The 18,447-nt window shown below is 46.2% G+C and overlaps 7 protein-coding genes across 7 annotated transcripts; 3 read left to right on the top strand and 4 right to left on the bottom strand.

Moving 5' to 3' along the window:
- Nucleotides 1-606: 606 nt before the first annotated feature.
- Nucleotides 607-2,537, top strand: DFJ58DRAFT_783501 (uncharacterized protein). Its single transcript, XM_041389907.1, has 6 exons — nt 607-998; nt 1,060-1,302; nt 1,357-1,776; nt 1,833-1,848; nt 1,905-2,025; nt 2,081-2,537. The coding sequence occupies exons 1-6, from the start codon at nt 846-848 to the stop codon at nt 2,352-2,354; spliced, it is 1,227 nt and encodes a 408-aa protein (XP_041244863.1). The 5' UTR covers nt 607-845; the 3' UTR covers nt 2,355-2,537.
- Nucleotides 2,538-2,639: 102 nt separating this feature from the next.
- On the bottom strand, nt 2,640-4,716 carry DFJ58DRAFT_783497 (uncharacterized protein). Its single transcript, XM_041389906.1, has 6 exons — nt 4,467-4,716; nt 4,363-4,407; nt 4,171-4,283; nt 4,043-4,118; nt 2,998-3,907; nt 2,640-2,943 (listed from the first exon to the last, which is right to left on the bottom strand). Exons 1-6 carry the CDS (start codon nt 4,483-4,485, stop codon nt 2,751-2,753), a joined length of 1,356 nt encoding a protein of 451 aa, XP_041244862.1. The 5' UTR covers nt 4,486-4,716; the 3' UTR covers nt 2,640-2,750.
- A 435-nt stretch (nt 4,717-5,151) lies between these two features.
- DFJ58DRAFT_783494 (uncharacterized protein) lies at nt 5,152-5,531 on the bottom strand. The gene is made up of 2 exons (XM_041389905.1): nt 5,266-5,531; nt 5,152-5,208 (listed from the first exon to the last, which is right to left on the bottom strand). Exons 1-2 carry the CDS (start codon nt 5,487-5,489, stop codon nt 5,184-5,186), a joined length of 249 nt encoding a protein of 82 aa, XP_041244861.1. The 5' UTR covers nt 5,490-5,531; the 3' UTR covers nt 5,152-5,183.
- Nucleotides 5,532-8,087: 2,556 nt separating this feature from the next.
- Nucleotides 8,088-8,881, top strand: DFJ58DRAFT_659107 (uncharacterized protein; the record flags this gene model as incomplete). Its single annotated transcript, XM_041382068.1, has 3 exons — nt 8,088-8,458; nt 8,529-8,682; nt 8,735-8,881. Coding segments are annotated over 3 exons (672 nt in total), but the record flags the coding sequence as incomplete, so codon positions are not given.
- A 658-nt stretch (nt 8,882-9,539) lies between these two features.
- Nucleotides 9,540-10,161, top strand: DFJ58DRAFT_642646 (ribonuclease H-like domain-containing protein; the record flags this gene model as incomplete). The annotated part of the gene is made up of 3 exons (XM_041381371.1): nt 9,540-9,809; nt 9,859-10,072; nt 10,127-10,161. Coding segments are annotated over 3 exons (519 nt in total), but the record flags the coding sequence as incomplete, so codon positions are not given.
- A 2,185-nt stretch (nt 10,162-12,346) lies between these two features.
- DFJ58DRAFT_330013 (uncharacterized protein) lies at nt 12,347-13,214 on the bottom strand. The gene is made up of 3 exons (XM_041379884.1): nt 12,975-13,214; nt 12,486-12,912; nt 12,347-12,434 (listed from the first exon to the last, which is right to left on the bottom strand). Exons 1-3 carry the CDS (start codon nt 13,079-13,081, stop codon nt 12,369-12,371), a joined length of 600 nt encoding a protein of 199 aa, XP_041244858.1. The 5' UTR covers nt 13,082-13,214; the 3' UTR covers nt 12,347-12,368.
- Nucleotides 13,215-14,792: 1,578 nt separating this feature from the next.
- Nucleotides 14,793-18,397, bottom strand: DFJ58DRAFT_783487 (dipeptidyl aminopeptidase). The gene is made up of 15 exons (XM_041389904.1): nt 18,071-18,397; nt 17,820-18,018; nt 17,667-17,770; nt 17,531-17,614; nt 17,304-17,479; nt 16,663-17,248; nt 16,413-16,609; nt 16,135-16,349; nt 15,975-16,076; nt 15,846-15,921; nt 15,599-15,793; nt 15,497-15,551; nt 15,366-15,440; nt 15,071-15,315; nt 14,793-15,014 (listed from the first exon to the last, which is right to left on the bottom strand). The coding sequence occupies exons 1-15, from the start codon at nt 18,335-18,337 to the stop codon at nt 14,909-14,911; spliced, it is 2,682 nt and encodes an 893-aa protein (XP_041244857.1). The 5' UTR covers nt 18,338-18,397; the 3' UTR covers nt 14,793-14,908.
- Nucleotides 18,398-18,447: the final 50 nt, after the last annotated feature.

The following is an 18,447-nucleotide window of genomic DNA, read 5'->3' as shown; positions in this document are numbered from 1 at the left end:
TCAGGCTTACAATGTGTTTCGAAACGATAAATACTTTTGGACTGTGTGATTCACTAGCTATATGGATGATCAATGATTCATGGGTGATCATGCACATGGTGCCGGTGAACCTGTGACCACGTTACGTTGGTGCAGTGTGTAGCAAAGATCAAAGATCCGAGATCGCATGTGTAATTAACTGGTGTGATCTTTATAATGGCTTCAGACTCGTGTTGGACCGTACACAATGTTCAAGTTATAGTATCAAGAAAGCACGGATGAGTATGGGGAGTTAAAGACATAAAAAATTATGTTATGTACGTAACTTGCACACTCACGAGCGCTCGGGTTTCTGCGGAGCAATCCTAATCATAATTAAATGCGGTGCCCGGCGGCGGGCACGGAATATCATAGGCCAAGAACACCAAGCCAGAATTCTAGTTGGAAGATTCACATGATCCAAACCACTAGTCCAAGTGGAGTAGCTAATTCCATCGTGATCAGAAAGAAACAACCTGCTTGAAAATTTCACCTTGAAGCTGCGCTATGATATTAGTAGGTGACCTAATGCACGACTAGCATCACTGTGATTTATGATAGTCACCATGATCTCCTGAATCCTGATAACTCCGGTCGGCGGCGGTGAGTATGGTGTGCCCCCTACCTGCTGTGCTGGACCTCCATCAGACTCCGATGCTGTCAAACGGCGTCAAGACGGTGGAGACAATATCGGGGCTAGCCATGCAGCTGCATCATTGATCCTACTACTCGGTTACTGATTGGCGACCCGGTCTTTAGTTTTAAGAACTGATGCCGCGGCCCTATGTTCCGGCGCTTGACACCTTGGATTCTACTTTGATCGTCAAATGACCTCCTCCACAGCATGTCTGCGCGCTCTTTCCCGCCAAGCACGAGCTAGTCCAAGGTTATTAATAAAAAAGCCATTCCAGGCTGCCACCTATTCGCTATTGGCGCGTCAACAGCCGGCCCAAAGCTCTTTTGTGACGAACATTAAGCGCGTAAGTCACAATAGTAGTCAATCAAGGAGAAAAAATAAGAAGGTATCATGAACTCCTTCAGGTTCGTGTCACCAGAGGGTTGAAGACGCTCGATTTCGCTGGTTCAAAAGAAGTTGTGTACGAGCGCAGTGATTGGCCTCTGGCAAAACTTCAAAACTACTTCAAAAATGACACGCTCGCCCTCATTGGCTATGGCTCGCAAGGACATGGTCAGGGCTTGAATGCTCGTGACAACGGCTTGAATGTGGTCATTGGCGTCCGCGAGAATGGAGAAAGCTGGAAACAGGCAGTGGAGGATGGATGGGTTGGTTGAATCTCAAATGTTCATGCAGATGATTTTTGACGATTTGTGCTACAGGTACCTGGAGAATCACTCTTTTCCATCGAGGAAGCCATTGACAAGGGTACAATCGTCATGAACTTACTCTCAGATGCAGCACAGTCATCAACATGGTCTCATATCTCTCCTCTGATAACGAAGGGCAAGACACTCTACTTCTCGCATGGGTTTTCAGTGGTATACAAAGATGATACCAAGGTGATTCCTCCGAAGGATGTCGACGTTATTCTAGTAGCACCAAAAGGATCTGGTCGCACTGTCCGAACCCTGTTCAAAGAAGGCAGAGGCATCAACTCCAGTGTCGCCGTTTTTCAAGACGTAACTGGCAAAGCAATGGAGAAAGCCGTGGCTATTGGGGTCGCTATCGGCTCTGGCTACATGTACGAAACAACCTTCGAGAAGGAGGTGTTCTCAGATTTGACTGGTGAACGTGGTGTGGTAAGTGCTCCGTCATCAATCTGCATGCATACGCTAAGATCGAGTCTCTTTCCTAGCTCGCAGCCGCTATCCGTCAGTCCATCGCTGTCGTGTCATTGATTGCAGTCTGACTGGTTAACCGTTTACAGAGGGATTATTCTGCGCACAATACAAGGTGCTTCGTGCAAACGGCCATTCGCCTTCAGAGGCATTCAATGAAACCGTCGAAGAAGCCACTCAATCTCTGTATCCTTTGATCGGAGAAAAGGGGTAAATATCTCTATCACTCTGAATTCACAAGTCATTGACTTATAACTATCCACAGCATGGATTACATGTTCAACGCTTGTTCCACCACCGCTCGACGAGGGGCCCTTGACTGGGCGCCGATCTTCGAGGCAACAAATCGCCCGGTGTTTGAGAAGCTTTATGAAAGCGTAAAGAATGGCACGGAGACGCGCAAGGCACTCGAATTTAACGGGCGCGCCACTTATCGCGAAGACTTGGCCAAGGAGTTGAAAGAGATTGACGAGCAGGAGATCTGGAGAGTCGGAAAGGTCGTCCGTTCGTTGCGCCCTGACTACAAACCAGGGCATTGATCTTGATTGTTCGGTATGCTGTACTGATGCTTAGCGTCGGACAATTCCCGGTCGTGTCTGAAGATCTGATAGTCGATCCAATATTAATATGATAGGAGTGAATGACCCACATGCCAACCGGCGTTCCAAATGTTGTTACTTCTTACCTAATGTTCGGTGCTTAGATGTGCGAGCCGCATGGTGCAAACCCGCCTGGACGGTGGAGTAGCAAGACTGTGCTAAGCTCCTTCAAAGCCGAAATCGGTAGATTCAACCCTGTGCGTTGGACTTTCAATATCAAACATGTCCTTCATCTCCGGAATTTATAAAGCTTCCGGCATAGGTGGTACAGCTAATAACAAATTGCAAGTCTCCTTGGCTCGACGAAGCGAGGTCGAGGTCGACATGAATGCACATTTAAAATCTCCTATGATACTGCATATCTGCATCCGCATTCCACGTCGGCTTTTTCAGGTCTTCATGCCAAAATCTCATACCCTTCCACATCGCATTGCTCTCCCATAGCGCTGCAAATCGAACGTCATCGCGACCTGTAGCACGTTTTCTCGTCCGTATAAGTTGATCCATGTGATATGTCACCGTGTCGTGTCTGGAGTCAATAGCTTCGCCAAGGCGTCTAGGAGAGCTGGAGGATTCCACTCACGTGTCTTGGCGTGTGACGGGCAATGCGGCTTCCGTATCTTCATGATTTCTGCTACTGCAAGCTCCTGGCGCCGCCAACTTGCCTGGTTGCTGTGTAGCTGAAGGCACATCCTGCGCAAACCGGTTGGGAGTGTGATTTGAGGCTGCCGGCGGCCTAGCAGAATTTTCACCATCCCCCCTGCTCCCGACTTTGGCAGCTGTAGTGACTGGTTCTAAACGTAGAAGAGGAAAGCGCAAACTGTTCCTGGAAGGAAATTGCAGTCGGGTGAAGTCGATCGCCGGTACAGGAGGAGAGTCCTTCGGACACGCAACAGGACTGGTACCGTTCGCGGTGATAGTAAATTCAGAGGTACGTTCATAGGCGTAATTCAAGTTGAGGTCACCAGCCTTCTCATGCCCCTGATCATTTCGCGGAGACCCGTGGAATGATGACACCTGAGATTTGTATTTTGACATAGCTTTGAAGGATGGGGTAAGGTGACGGGGAGCGGATGACGCGTGATTATCGGGAGGAGTATTTGCAACGCATATATCGGGTGTAACAACATGAGTTGATCTAGCGTCGTGGTTACGTTTAGTGACTGCGGAGATGTGTACTTCTGTAATCGCAATGTCGGATAAACTTTCTGCTGATGATGATGATGATAGCTCCGAGAGCATATGGCGTTTACGTGGACGTCGCGGGAGACTGTCTCCTGATTCACTATGCAGTGCGTTGGGGTAGGCGGGGCTGTCTCTCTGGCGCTTTCGCTTCTGGAGGACGTTCGGCAGGATGCAGAGAGGTGTTTGTGGCTGACTCCGCGGCACAAAAGGGCGAGATACCCGTTGTGGATATCGAGGGGATACTACGGAGGCGAGTATGTGATCTTGGATTCCCATACGACTGAAAGGCAGCCCAGCATCAAAGCCATCTGTGGAGGGGGTACATGAGATCCGGAGGTGTGAGGTGTGGCAGGGGAAATATCAAATGGGCAGAGAAATCAGTAGTGTGTCATGATAAGTAGAGTGTTCTACGGCCAATAATGTAGCATGAGACGTAATCGTACCATCAAGTATGTAGCCCACAATGGGAACACGAAACGAATGCGCGACGCAGTGCAAAATCCAGCCCACATGTATCACCTATAGGAAGCCTGCTTAAAGAGGAAAACCTGATGTTAAAGAAGCATCTCACCACTACCGATCTTCTGCAAAGTATGCTTGTCCACTCGTCTTCGCGACTGACGGCAAAAAAGTAAGACGCGACAGTGGTGGTTCCTCCAGGATAGATTCTGCCTCCATGAGTCACTGTACGTAGCAGGTAGAGCAGTTAGCCACGATGTTCTACGATATCACCTAGATCCTCAATGATATGCTCAGAACTTACACCATATCTGAATGGTTTCCTTCGGCACTCGCATACTGAAACACGCTGGAACACGGATCAGAGGTGCAGAAAATCCACTAGCCACGGCGTCAGAAGAAACACACCTGCCTCGTTGAAAAGCATGTTAGAGGAAAGAAGAGTTTGAGAAGATGCTTATATGCGTTCGGAAAAAGGATAACCCCTGAGCCTGAGTGACTGAGGACGTTAATAACTGCAGCCCTTTCTAATACTGGAAATCTGTCCAAGATGACAGTGGACAGATAACACTTAAGGATTGGATACGAGTAAACAGGACGTCGTTATATATTATGAGAGTTCGAGAGCTCGAGTGCGATGGTTCGATATCGAAGTTCGGGAAGAAGAAGGATAATTTCAGTACGAACGTTGGGATATAAATAGGGAAATGCGAAAACACGTGAGTAATAAGTCCAAAGCACGCACGCCGTAAGCCTATATGCGAGTGAACACCCTCAGATCTCTCCGAACTGCACACCTCAATATTACAGCTGTTTGCATAAATGATGACAGTACGCGACTTTTTGAGAAAGAAGAATAAATAAATAAATCTTACACAGCAGTAAATAACGCATCCCGCATGTATGTGACTTACGATTGAGTCGAAAATGACAAACTCGATATCCTCTGATTCTATGGACTCTGACGACGATTCGATAACGGCGGCTGTCAGGGACCAGTATGACATCTCTCCAGGGGATGAAACAATTGTCGTGGAACCCACTTCCTAACTAGAATCACCAGAAAACGAAAAACGCGGCCCTAGTCGCCCTCCCAAGCCCAAGGAAGGTACAATTGTTCGAAGTTCATTGACCATTGATTCTTGAATACCTGAATGTGAGATTTTACTCAGTACCTCCACCACCACACAATGTCTCGATCTCGTACACTCTCATAGTGTATTCATACTCAGAAATGAAGAAACCAAGAAGGCTACAGGTGGGGCTAACAACGTTGCCTGTCTTGCGCCAAAGTTTAAGGACACGCCAGAAAGTACTTTCCGAGAATCCAAGTTGTCCAACACAAGCGAGAATGTCCTGAAGAGAAAGGTGTTGACGCTCGTAGAGATTGACGGCAGCGAGTTTGACGTCGCGACTGATTTTTTGATACATCGATGTTGATTGCGGTTGATTGTTGCGGCGCAAGACGAAGTGCCACACTAGAATATTTAATTTTTCTTCTTTCCCAAAAAGTCGTGTACTGTCATCATTTATGCAAACAGCTGTAATGGCCTCCAAAAACTATGATGGATCTTTAGTGACGGTTCGATTTGGCGTCATGCCGCGTGCATTTTTCACATTCCGCTATATTTATCGTTGTATATCTCATATTTATCATTGTATATCCCATAGAGTGATGTCACAGGTGAGTTACACACCTACTATCGGTTATTGTATTCTACGTGAGTTCGAGGCACGAGAACAGATGTAGAATGATGTCTATGTGCAGACTCCTACCCAGTCGGCGGTGTGTAGAGAGCCTTGATCCTAATTAGCCACACTGTATACAACCACAACACCACAGTCACTTTCTTTCCTTACATGACAACAAATATATAACCCATTGGCAAGCCTGCTCACGCACACAAGAACTTTTCAGGATTCTGCTTTAACAATAGCCGGACATTCAACTCAATCATTGCGCAGTAATTACATCTATATGGTATATGGTATACTGGGTGTGTGAGCAATAAGAATAATTGACCCTTGGGGTGTAGTATCTGGCTATCATGTATAAGAGCCAGCACAGCCCAAGTTGTGTGCGTGTAGGCAATGCCATGGGTTTTGGATACCCACGTGGGTCATGGGTAGGGGTACTTGTGGGTTGGGTAGGGGTCTCAGCTTGTTGACCCTTCAAATACCCATACCCCTAGGTATGGGTTGGTGGGTATTTAGCTCGCGAACATTTGAACATGAAGGCAATTCAACTGTATAGTTTTACCCTTATATGGCACATCATCACAAACCTTAAATGAGGATTTGCCACCCTAATCTATTAAGGAAATACTTCTAATCTAAGAATTGCTTCTACCTGAGAAAATCTCGTACTTCGCATCAATGGCAGACAAAAGACAGCGCAAGCCCACCGAAAAGGCATGAGAATTCTTATCAAATGTCAAACGGATCATAAAACGTAAGGCAAGTCATGAACTTACCTCCAAAAAGTCAGGGAAGTGTCCCATGACTGTGGCATCAGATTCCGAAGACTTGCCAACTCCTTCAACACAAAGCCATTGAGCAGTCGTCCAGACCGCTGTCTTACTACTTAAGGGTCTTATGTACAACACGTGTATAGTGACAACACAACTATACAGGATAAGACTTCTTGCCAGTCCTTAAGTACACGGTCTACGACTTTTCTAGTTTTCATGGTAGATAACGTGTGAGTTCTTGGGAGGGTTTGCTGACGTGTCCTCTTCTTGTTGTTCTCTGGTGGAATACTCGTAGATTCCCTAATGCTCTGATGGAAAGATCTGTTTCAATCTCGTAGGTTGTGTCTCAACCTATGAAAGTCTGTCTCAACTTTGTCGTGTTCTCGTATCTCCCTTCCTGAAAAAAAGAGAGTCTGTCTTAAAATATGTGAAGCCTAGTTAGAAAGCTGTTCTGGTGTTGTATACTCAACCCCTGTAAGGTAGTACACAACAAGTAATGAAGTCTGTCTTAAATACGTAAAGCCTAGTACGAAAGCTGTTCTGGTGTTGTATACTCAGCCCCTGAAAGGTAGCACACAACAAGTAGTTTATAAATAGATTGTTATATAAGCGACCCTTGTAAGGTAGTATACAACTAATCTCTGATACAATGTTTATCTTACTTCAAGGCACTCGCGGCCTGCACTTTTAAGTCTTACGGACTCTCACGGTTTGAGAGAAGAGTGAAAAGTGGGAAGTTATTATTACTCAGTGTAGAATGGGCTCCTTTTATACCTTTTGGGAGGCCATTTTACTAAGCATGACTCATCACAGCATTAGTAAGTCACTGGCTTACTAACCATGCCATTTGGCAGTGCTGAATCAGCTGCTTACAAAGTAGTTTACAAATAAAGTTCATAATATTACAAAGCATGATAAATCATGATGAAGCATGACGAAGCATGATGAAGCATGACAAATCCTTACAAATCAGATTATTGCCTATCACATGACATGCTTACAAACACATCTGGTGGCTCACTGAAGGATTCTGTGGCTGAATGAGCCTGAAACAAATAGAAGCAAATGGAAACAAATGGAAGCCACATGACAAATCATGCAGGATTCTTATAAAGCAGAATATTGCCTATCACATGACATGCTTACTAACACATCTTGGTGGCTCACTGGTGGCTGAATAAACCACACAAAAGAAATGAAAAGAAAAGGGGAAAGGTGAAAACTATCATACTGGAAATATAAATACAAGTAAATCTGTCAAAATGGAACCAATCATAATAATACAATGAGGTACACCTTAGTGTACTCTCTGTGGGTACTTCCTGTCTATCAATGTCATGGTATGAGTTCCATACCATGCATGACACCGCGCCAACTCCTTCAACACAAAGCCATCGAGCAGTCGTCCGGACCGAGGAAGAGGAAGAGGCTCTTCACAGTGATAATGATGTTATTGAGGTCTCCTCCAAACACGAGGATGTTGATAACAGTTTGGAAACTGAACTTGGTAAGCCTGGATACATAACCAAGGTGATGAGTTAGTTAACATTTGAGCATAGAATGTCTGAAGGGGGACTGGAACTCGCCTGTTTATGCATTCTATCACCCAATTCCGGAAATTGGTTATCACGAAGGCCACCGCTTCCATGAATTCAAGTGTGCAGCAACGAGCTGCAAGAAAGGGGTCCATCGTTACCTTGACAAGAAGGATGCAAAGTCAACCAGTAATATGCAGAAGCACGCTAAGATCTGTTGGGGCGAAGAGACTGTTAAGCTTGCTGATGAAACAAAGAATGCTCAAGAGGCATGTACCATTATCTCTGGGGCAAAAGACGGCTCTATCACAGCATCTTTCGAACGCACGGGGAAAGGCAAGGTCACATATTCGCACCGGCAACACACAAGAACAGAAACAAAGTACTTACTCATGTTGTGATTGTGCTGATGCCGAAGTTGATGGTGGCAACAGAGTGGAGATTGTCCGCTGGGTGGCTGAAAGCCTGCAACCATTCACAATCATCAAAGATCGTGGCTTTCAGTCGTTAATGAAAACGGGTAGGCCTGAGTACTACATACCTTCTCCATCGACAGTCTCGCGCGACGTTAAGCTGGTGTTCGCTTGCACACGACAACGAATTGCTAAGATGCTACAAGTTCAGTACCCTCACTATACTCAAACACAATATAAATCTCATATCTTACCAGGAATACAATGGGCAGTTGAGTTTTGCCACAGACAGGTGGACTTCGCCCAACCATAAGGCATTCATTGCAGTCTCCGTACATCTAGAACATGATGGAGAGCCATTAGCGATGATATTGGACATAGTTGAGGTTTCAGAGGTACAATAAAGGCTTCGTACCTGGATACACTGTATACTAACCAACATCCAGTCTCACTCGGGGGTAAACCTTGCCGCTGCATTCGCAAAAATACTAGATGAGTTCAGTATATCAGATAAGGTGCATGCAAAAACATAGCTCAAGATTTTACTCACAAAGTAATAGATGCTGAGCTTGATGGCGGATAATGTGAGTGCGAATGACACACTGACAAATGAACTCGCAAAGCGAGTTGAGTTGTTTGGTGGTGAACTCAGCCAAACACGCTGTTTTCTCCATATCGTCAATCTCATCGCAAAGTCAATAATGCGACAGTTTGACATACCAAAAAACAAGAGTGTCATCCCAGATGACAACAATGACAAGTCCCCCAAAGCGCTTGATGTCCTGGACGATGATGATGTTGAAGAACAACTCTTGCAGGAACTTGCGAAAGGCATGACCATTGATGATGAGAGGACAATTGCAGAGAGAGGTGAAGGAAATCCTGAAGATGCTGACATTGATGATATGGATGGGTGGGTCGACGAGGTGGCAAATCTGAGTCCTGCCGAACGTGCAGGACTGCATAAGACACTCAGACTGGTCAAGCTGGTGCTTGTGAAAGTAGGTTATGTGATGACTCACCATAAACAACGCTGACATGTCAGCATATCACATGGTACAGCTCCAGAAACTTGCGTTCAAGATAATTCACTCCACCACGCTGTTTTTGCCAGCATGGAAGGTGATCCTCGATGAGCTACAACTACCAGTTCGCATCATGCCTCGGGATGTTTCCACCAGGTGGAATTCTACCTTCGACATGCTAGACTTCGCCATTGAGTACTGTCAAGCTCTTGATGACTTCACCGGAGATCGCAAATTTGGGTTGCGCAAGTTTGAGTTGAGTGAGAGCGAGTGGGGAATAGCTCAGCAATTGCGGGACACTTTACTGGTAAGTCGCAGTATTGTCCATGATGTACTGATTCATGGCGCACATCTAGATCTTAAAGGATGCAACCACTTTCTTTTCACATGCTACCCCGAACCTCGCTATTGTGATCCCTGCCATGGATCATATTGACGAGATGCTAACTACTCACTCATTTGACAAAGACCTCAACACCTCAATTCGTGCATCTCTCACTATGGGCAAGAAGACACTGGACAGGTACTACTCGCTTACTGACATGTCTCAAACATACCGAATCGCCATGGGTACGTCTGTATTCACTTCGTTTGATGCTAACTACACTAATGAACCTATCAAAGTGCTTCATCCGCACAACAAGCTCAACTACTTCAAGAACACGGGTTGGGAGGCGGACTGGATCAAAACTGCATCTGACCTTGTGCGGGATGAGTTTGACCTTTCATATGCTGATATTGCCATTGATTCGGATGACAACGAGTCGCGCACTGGTTCGCATGAGCCAGACACTCAAAAGGTATGTCAGTTCATTAATTATCATGGACATAGCTAATTTTCTCCAAGTCCAAGTCCTCAAAAAAAGATAACATCTTCGATTGTCTCCCCGCTCTTACAGCTCCCACGTGCTCGGTCACAAATGAGCTCACCACGTATCTCAGCACTGACTGTGAGCATGTCCCTGGCAGTGTCATTGCTTGGTGGCACAAGCACCAATCAACCTACTTGCGTCTCTCCCGCATGGCAATCGATTATTTAAGTATTCCCAGTATGTTCTTGCCTCAGCCGTGACACATCGTAACTAACCCTACCAATCCAGCTACATCCGTCGACATTGAACACATTTTTAGCTGTGGATGGCTGTTGCTCTCACACATTTGAAGCCAACTGTCATCGCAAACCATTTGTGCTTTACTATGTGTTGGGATCTGGAGCAAACTAGGCTTGGTGCACGACAATGATGTGAAAGCTGTCACTGTACTCGCAGATGTTGATGGCGAAGAGGATGACTTGCTTACTGGCTGGGATGCCATCAAGATTTAGCTGTTATTGTGTTGTTACTACTACTACTAACATTCGTTGTACTTATATATATGTATGTGGGTCACGGGTTACCCGCTGCAGGTTATTTACCCATGATACCCTTTGCATACCCTCGTCAAAACCCATACCCGAGCATACCCTTGAACCATGGGTGCGGGTAAGTGGTGGGTATGGATGCGGGTACGCTCGTGGATACCCACGGGTTACCCGTGCCATTGCCTACCTGCAGCAGTACAAGGTGATCACATTCCACACTCTTGAGACAGCTGTGTACAGTTGGAATTATCAAAGAGTACCAAAACCTTGGGCTTAAGTGGAGCACACACATGGCATCAACGTGAATCTGCTGTCAGACAGATTTGAGACTAGCACTGTACATGCTGGACAACAGGTAGCACAAAGTGGTGCTGCAGTAGTCGAGCTCACTGTTGCTCACAACGAGCATGAATGTTTCAGCAACGTGCAATGTTGTCGTGTCAGCCCGGAAACCTGGTGTGACATACAAGTGACATGATTTTTGTGAAAAATGTATGCGGCATGGCGGCAAATTGAACTGTGACCAAAGATCCACCATAAAAAGCAGCCTTGATGATTGTAGGGTTAGGCATGTTGGATGTTCAACATCGCAACCATAGATAGATTTCCTTTTCCGTCTCCGGACTCTATACATACACCTTATACTAATCTTGTTGTCTCGCCTTATTTGTACCTCAGCGGTTCTATTCACGACGCTGAGGTATGTTCGATGTTTCTTGCACGCTGTCTTCATCTCACTGTATCGTACCTCTAGACTCTGTCTTTAGGTACTTCCAATATTAGCGGTTCTATTCACGACGCTGAGACTGTCTTTAGTCCAACGTTTAACAAGGCATGCATATAATTATGGCACACAGATGCGGGTCTACTAGCTTACTTATAGTTGGTCTATGGACTTAATGCAGCCGGCATATCAGTAGATCAATATCAAATTTTAGTTGCTTCTAGTAGTAGGGCCTGGCCCCAGGCTATTTTTGCATGAATTTCATATCCCAATGCCATTGTGCTGGTGGAATTGTCGTGAACATTTTCATCTGCGTCACCTTGCATGTCACTCTTACAGTAATATAAAGGCCAGGTGGAGGGATCTAAACCCTACTGATTTGACGTTTGTCACCAACGCTGGAATAGACCGCCAGATGGGCGGGAGAAACAGTTAGTTTGCAGCTGGTCAGGTAAAGATCGATATGGGAATTATACTGCGTTCAAAGAATCCACGGTCAGAGTGTTCACAAGAAAACGTCAATGGTGTCCGCTACGGGAAAGATGAATGCATACTAAACAAGCGTTCTTGGACCCGATCACCACTTGTTCCCGAAATTAATCGAAGCGTGAGCTTTCGTTGTTGCACCGTTTACTATTGCCTTTGTTTGTGCGTACATAGATACATACCAATAGAAACTGCCGATGTGGTGAATTACGAAAATACGACCCGCGCAATAAAAATAGCACCAAAGGGATGACCATACCAAGCAGAGGTAAAAGAGATCGTGTCCGAGAGACACTTTAGTTATTGGGTGTGCGCATCGCAAGGCTGGTAGCAACGAGCAGGTCCAGCATGAACTTCCCCGACTGTCATAGAAATGATTACAAAGACCAGGAATTGCAGAAATAGAAACATACGGGTTGAACCACGAGAACACCATCTTTCGTCACTGACATGGATGTAACGCGATATGTCGCTATGAGGGCGTCCTCGGCATCTAAACACTGACAAGAGCTACGTGATAAATGCCGCCACATCCGACCCGCCCTTGCACGCACCTCCATCGCAGCACTAAACAGCCGTGCAGTCGTTTGCCAGCGATACTCCTTATGATCGGGACCCTCGAAGAAAACAGTTCCGTTGAAGGCCCCACGCTTCCTCTCCATCTTAACTGGCCGTCTGATGGCAGTCATGGATAAAATCGTAGGCCCATGGTTGACTTCATCCAACATTGGTGGTCCATTGTACGAAGACTGAGCTCGACAGAGCAGAGGACCATCTGGGCCATCAGCGTGCAGATTAAAAGTCCAGTGCATCGAACCCCGCGTGTTCTGCATAAAATATCTGTAACAGCGATAGACAAAGTAAAAGATGATGAAACAATCGAAAATATCCTCAAAACTCACAAAGTTGTGACCTTGTCTTCCCCCTTGATAATCTTACGATTGCCAAACACACTCCCGAAATTATAGATGTGCAGCGTAGTCGGTCGTTCATTGGATGTGCTGAGCATGTGCAATCACCCGAGCCTGAAAGGTTGTCGAGGTAACAGTGAGACCCAAGTATCCGCTGTGTACTCTTCTTCCAGAGCGTATTCAACAAGGCGTGTCGTTCTAGGGTCTTTTATGCAACAAGGGCAGGACATCGCGGGGCTTTCTTTAGAGACGAGGATATCTATTCCCAGAAGATCGACTGCATCCGATTATCATGTCTGAGAGCTATTTAGGGACTTCTCGAGGATAACGGCATGTGGAAAGCTCCGTAAACAGATTTGAAGACGAAATGGGAGACGTCAAGGCTTACCGTTTTCAGCATGACCCAAGTTCTAAAGTTCTACGCGCTAAAATTTGGTGCTAGATGAGTGCGAGATACACGATTCCCGGATAACGTGGATCATAATGGTCAAAGGGTAGCTCAAAGTATATCTGTGATCGAGCGCACTGGAAAGTTACTAGTCCAAACCTGTTGACCAGTGCCATATGTTTATGGATGGCTGAAGGAGTTGAACAGGTCCACCGCCTCATCTACCTCTTTGATTCTTGAATTTCCCCACCCCTTCGATTGCGGTCGAAAAGAGCACCAAGCTTCCCCGTGGGAGTGGTGATGTCCGGATGAAATCAGCGTGCGACAGCTCTTTAGCGCGAGGAATCAACCCAACACCCACTCTGCCAAACCATCCCCCCAAAGTGACTCGAAACTAACCTTAGGCGGAGTTAACCACCATCCCCATATCATTGAATCATGTAAGAATTTCTAGTCAAGAATTGGAACCACCCAGTGCCGAAAAATAGGTAGTACTGGCCCCCGAGAGCTCGAGATGGAAATATCGACCTGATCCGCCTAGACACGGTAACGCGCACTCAGCCTTCCAGCGCTGACCGCGAGAAGCTAGAACAGTTGTGCACATGGCATGATACCAAAAGGTAACACCAGCCAGCAGAGGGTGGCGTTAGATGCGGCTGGGTCGGGATGTAAATAATACCCAGTCCTGTGCGTTGTAAGACTACACGGTGATTGATTGATTCTCTTAACCGCACAAGTGTTGGCTTCTTGATGGATAAATCAAAGGGCGTGTTGCAAAATCCTGAACTCGGAATCACTGTAGTTGTATATTATGTAAGCATTACGCTAAGGCATTGAAGACACCGAACGGCGAACACACCAAAGCCGGGCGAATATGCTATCCTAGAGCTCTCAGATATCAGAGGGCGCTCTCATCCCAGCTGGAGACATTGCTTCCTTTGGAAATCGTCTGAGTCCGGAAATGAAAAGATTTCGAGTTAGCTTTGTATTCTCGGTTGCCAGAAGGGTCTGAATTCTAGTAAGGGATGATGGATTAGTGATTCCTCATGTATAATGACGAATTAAAGCAAGGCTTCGAATCTAGTAAGTAGTAGGAGCATGGTACATGCATTGCAGAATCAACGTAACTTGAAGCCGGGGGTCAAAGCGAAGACATCCAACGTCTACCCAGTATATGGATCCTGCCGTCACATAGGTTGTCTTCCAGCGCATTGCCAGCGCATTTGATCTTCTAGGATCTTCTAAGTTTCCAAGCGAAGTTCACGAATGCCTGCATTCTTGACCGTCAGGTAGGTAAAGCCTATGGGTGAAGATCTGCGCAAAACCAACTAGAAGCTGCCATATCGGAATCGTGAAGATTGTTGGCTGCACCCATAAGATCCGAGTCATCATTGAGGCGTTTTCCCAGCTTCAAAATTATCCAGTTCTGAAACCAGTTATGGTTTGGGCCCAACATGAGTATATACCCGCATTCTCCGCTTCTGATGTGGAAATTTACGAAAATTGAAGATCTATGTACACACATACTAGTATTCAATCACCAGCCGCGTCGCCGGCCACCTTTCCCCCATTTTTCAATGAGGAACAGAGCCATGTACTCGAAAACTTCTCTATTTGCACCTCTGCGACTGATCGAGTGATCGCTACACGATGTGAATAGTCAGCGTTGTACTATGTGGAATGGATTCCATTAGCGAACCTGTCTGTGAACATCCTGAAACGAAAGTTTCTGACTTGAGCTTCCGTGAACATATCTAACAAGTGAGCTGTGTTTGCATAGTGGACATTGTCATCTCCGCTGCCATGAGCGAGGAGATAATCTATGCTCTTGAAGCCCTCTACATGTGAAATGGAGGCGTTGATGTAACCTCCAGGATTATTGTCAGGCAAGTCCATGTACCGTTCTGTATAAATGGAATCATATAGTCTCCAACTGGTCACAGGCTAGACTTGCTAGTGAGTGCAATGACTTCGTCAGTGAGATATACACATACAGCAACGGCCATGGCCAAAGTGTGGATACCGGCATTTGCTTCCGCAACCTTGGAGGCCATGAACCCGCCATAAGACTACAGCAGTCGATTGATATATCGGCCACAGAATCCACAATATTAATACGACTCACCCATCCCCAAATTCCAATACGTTTCCGGTCAACATAGTCTTTCCCAGCCCAGATGCTGCCAGATGTTCAATACCACAGTTCACGATTTTAGGCGTTCCGTACCGTGCAGCGTTGATTTGGTCCTGAGTTTCCCAGAAGCCAAGATTATTCCTTACTGGGTTGCGCAGGTGCCGCCCCTTGAATCCAGTTCCCCGACCGTCGACGACGACGACGATATACTGGAGTGTGCAAACGAGATAGTCATGCCAGTCTCGTTTGTACTCGACATTGACCTGCTGACTCTCTGGCCCACCGTACCTGAAAGCATCAGAGATAAGCATGTTTACTTTCAAAAAGGCATGGTACAAACACGAAGAACAAGACTGGGTACTTCGTCCGCCCTGAGTCATCCATGCGAGGAGGGCGCATTTCCTTTACATTTAGCTCTGAGGGGCTGTATAAAGTTTCATCGCGAGAAGAACGCATCAAATAAACTAACCAAAGCCATCACTGTCTATTGTCGAATACGTGACGGCGGCAGTTTCAAATTCAGTCAGCGTGGTATTTAATACAGAGTTATCCGTCAGAACATAATCGAAATCTGGAATTAAGGTGTAAGCGCTATATGTATTAATGATGGTAATTAGAGATGAAATCACCATTGTTGCCAACATCGACAATTCGCTGCCATGGTACAGCTGGTCCGTTGTAATCAAGAAGATAAAATCCGGCTTGTGGCGAAAAGCTAGTACTGTACGAAGAGGATATTGATTCATCTGTGAGCGAGATGGGCTCTACGTATCCTGAAACTGGTGCTGAAATTGGGATTGAATAGATGTGGCGTTGGGTTGATGACCGCGCGGCTTGGAAATATCTGTAGATGTAATATGGGCGCAATGAATCGTAAAGCTCCGACGGGAATTAAAAAATAACTTACATCAATCCTCTTTGCGTATCCATTGCTTTGATGCCCCCCGTGACTTCCCACGGGCCAGAAGTGAGGAAAAATGGAGTCTTACTGTCGGCGGGATCGAATAGAGCAATATGATTGTAGCCGTCGGTTGGCACAATATCTAGATAGGCAGATGAATGCCCTGGACGCAGGCTGTCTGGAAGAGGGAGAATATTTTGGGCCTGCAATCAGTGTTTCGGTAAGAGATGACTACACAATTATGCAAGCCTCTTACGCTTTGAATCCAGCCCTCATCACCTTCCTCGCCACCACTACCAAGCCTTCGGACTACCCTTCCGTTCACGATATCTGCATATCCCATGTTGGTTAAATCAAAGTACACGACGCTACCGTTGTCTGCAGCGCGAGTAACCTCCTTAACAATGAGTGTCGATTGACCCACCCAGGTGACATCCATGATAATACTGTTAGCTGCAGGGAAGCGACCTTCCCAACTGAGCTCGGAAGTATAAATCTCGGCAGTTGAGTCAGAAGATGTTTCAGATCGTTCGTACTGTGCGACGTCGAAAACATGTACAGAGGCAAGAGGGTTGTTGTAGCCTGGTTTGGGATATTTGATGGCAACATCTTGGGTATATGGAACGACAGCATAAGAATCATCTGTGGGATTGTAGATCGGGAACCGAAATTCGTCTACTTCGGTTTCATCGAGACGTAGAAAAGCAATCTTGCTCGAGTCAGGAGACCACCAGAGCGTGTAATCAGCTGCGAAAACTTCTTCTTCATAGATCCAATCAGGCACACCATTAAATAATGATGTATTTCCCGAGCTGGTGACACGAATGGGAGTGGTGGAAGCACTGGTGGAAAAGCCATCAGAAGGCTTTGTTGTACAAGCATTGAAATGGCACTTACGACGGAGATGGGAGTACATATATATCATTGGCAGCAACGAACGCGATAGATTGCCCAGTCGGGGACCAGGTAGCATAAGCAGTGACTGGAGGATGAGTGGGCGGCACCAATGGGTATGTTACTTTAGTGTTCAGGTTATGCACGTAGTAATTGCCAAAGTTCGAGTAGCGCCATTGCTAGATGTTGCACATCAGCATTTCAAGACCGTGCTCATGGAGGATCCTGACCTTGAGATGGTCGGCCTTCACCAGTATATACGTCATGTCTGGCGAAAGCTTCCAATCTGTCCAGTAAATAATGTTCCCCTCGTCCTGGGCAGCTCTAAATTCAACGCACGATGACTTCGAAGAAAAGGGGGCTTACATCCTTGATGTCCATCATGGAGACAAGGTCAGTCGTTTTATTACTTTTCAGGTCAACAAGCTGAATTTGTCCATTCTGGAAGATAGAGAAAACTCCGTCGCCAGCTACGAAATATCTCCGTGAGGGTAAAAGTTGTTTAGTGCCACAACTGACCTTCGGGAACCCAGTGCACACCCTCCCGTGAGGCACTGAACGTTCCGTTAAATATATGGTCCAAGGAAATCTTCCTGGCACCTGGTAGTCGATAAGTTTGTCCGTTGTAGAGAGATGTTGCAGCAAAAAGTCCAATAGAGGCAGAGAGAAAAACTAGTGATGCTAGGGAGATAATAAGGTACTTTAGGCTAGCGGGCCTCTTCGGTATCAATGTAAGTAAAGAAACGAGAGCAATGCAAGTTATGACTGACCTTGTTTCCTCCTACCAGCAAACCGTTTCCCGGTTCCGTGTCACCGAAGATATTCGGGTCATCCGAAAGAACATGATCCTGCTTCTCAATGAGACCCTCGCCTTCGTCAGAGGAAGGTGCGTCGAAGGGGCCTTCTTCGTAGTACACAGAAGGTCTCAAGGCCAGGTCTGGGTGTATTACAGCAATCCTCGAGCGAGAAGCCAGAAGACGGTTATCGTTGTCTTCGAAGTTCTCCTCATCACCTCCATTGGCACGCTCGTAAGACATTGCCGCACGCCAAAGTCTTCGTGACAGGAAATAACTACCAACTCTCTTGGCACCTCTGAACGTAGTAGTAGTAGTACGACCAAAACCGTGAGCCTCATGTTAGTCTGCCG

The sequence above is a fragment of the Suillus subalutaceus genome (genome assembly GCF_016647625.1).
Source record: "Suillus subalutaceus strain FC151 chromosome Unknown DFJ58scaffold_41, whole genome shotgun sequence".
NCBI classification, from domain to species: domain Eukaryota; kingdom Fungi; phylum Basidiomycota; class Agaricomycetes; order Boletales; family Suillaceae; genus Suillus; species Suillus subalutaceus.
This window is presented reverse-complemented; position numbering and strand designations above follow the sequence as displayed.

Coding starts and splice junctions, on each gene's coding strand:
- DFJ58DRAFT_783501 (XM_041389907.1), top strand. CDS start 846: ATGACCTCCTCCACAGCATGTCTGCGCGCTCTTTCCCGCCAAGCACGA. Junction 999..1,059: donor TTGTGACGAACATTAAGCGC/GTAAGTCACAAT, acceptor GAACTCCTTCAG/GTTCGTGTCACCAGAGGGTT. Junction 1,303..1,356: donor AGGCAGTGGAGGATGGATGG/GTTGGTTGAATC, acceptor TTTGTGCTACAG/GTACCTGGAGAATCACTCTT.
- DFJ58DRAFT_783497 (XM_041389906.1), bottom strand. Junction 3,908..4,042: donor TGTGGGCTACATACTTGATG/GTACGATTACGT, acceptor CCCCCTCCACAG/ATGGCTTTGATGCTGGGCTG. Junction 2,944..2,997: donor CCCGTCACACGCCAAGACAC/GTGAGTGGAATC, acceptor TATTGACTCCAG/ACACGACACGGTGACATATC.
- DFJ58DRAFT_783494 (XM_041389905.1), bottom strand. CDS start 5,489: ATGTATCAAAAAATCAGTCGCGACGTCAAACTCGCTGCCGTCAATCTC. Junction 5,209..5,265: donor TATGAATACACTATGAGAGT/GTACGAGATCGA, acceptor TCTCACATTCAG/GTATTCAAGAATCAATGGTC.
- DFJ58DRAFT_330013 (XM_041379884.1), bottom strand. CDS start 13,081: ATGCTCAGCACATCCAATGAACGACCGACTACGCTGCACATCTATAAT. Junction 12,913..12,974: donor GAAGACAAGGTCACAACTTT/GTGAGTTTTGAG, acceptor TCGCTGTTACAG/ATATTTTATGCAGAACACGC. Junction 12,435..12,485: donor GTGTTCTCGTGGTTCAACCC/GTATGTTTCTAT, acceptor TTTCTATGACAG/TCGGGGAAGTTCATGCTGGA.
- DFJ58DRAFT_783487 (XM_041389904.1), bottom strand. CDS start 18,337: ATGTCTTACGAGCGTGCCAATGGAGGTGATGAGGAGAACTTCGAAGAC. Junction 16,077..16,134: donor TGTCGATGTTGGCAACAATG/GTGATTTCATCT, acceptor CCTTAATTCCAG/ATTTCGATTATGTTCTGACG. Junction 15,794..15,845: donor TACCCAGTCTTGTTCTTCGT/GTTTGTACCATG, acceptor TGATGCTTTCAG/GTACGGTGGGCCAGAGAGTC.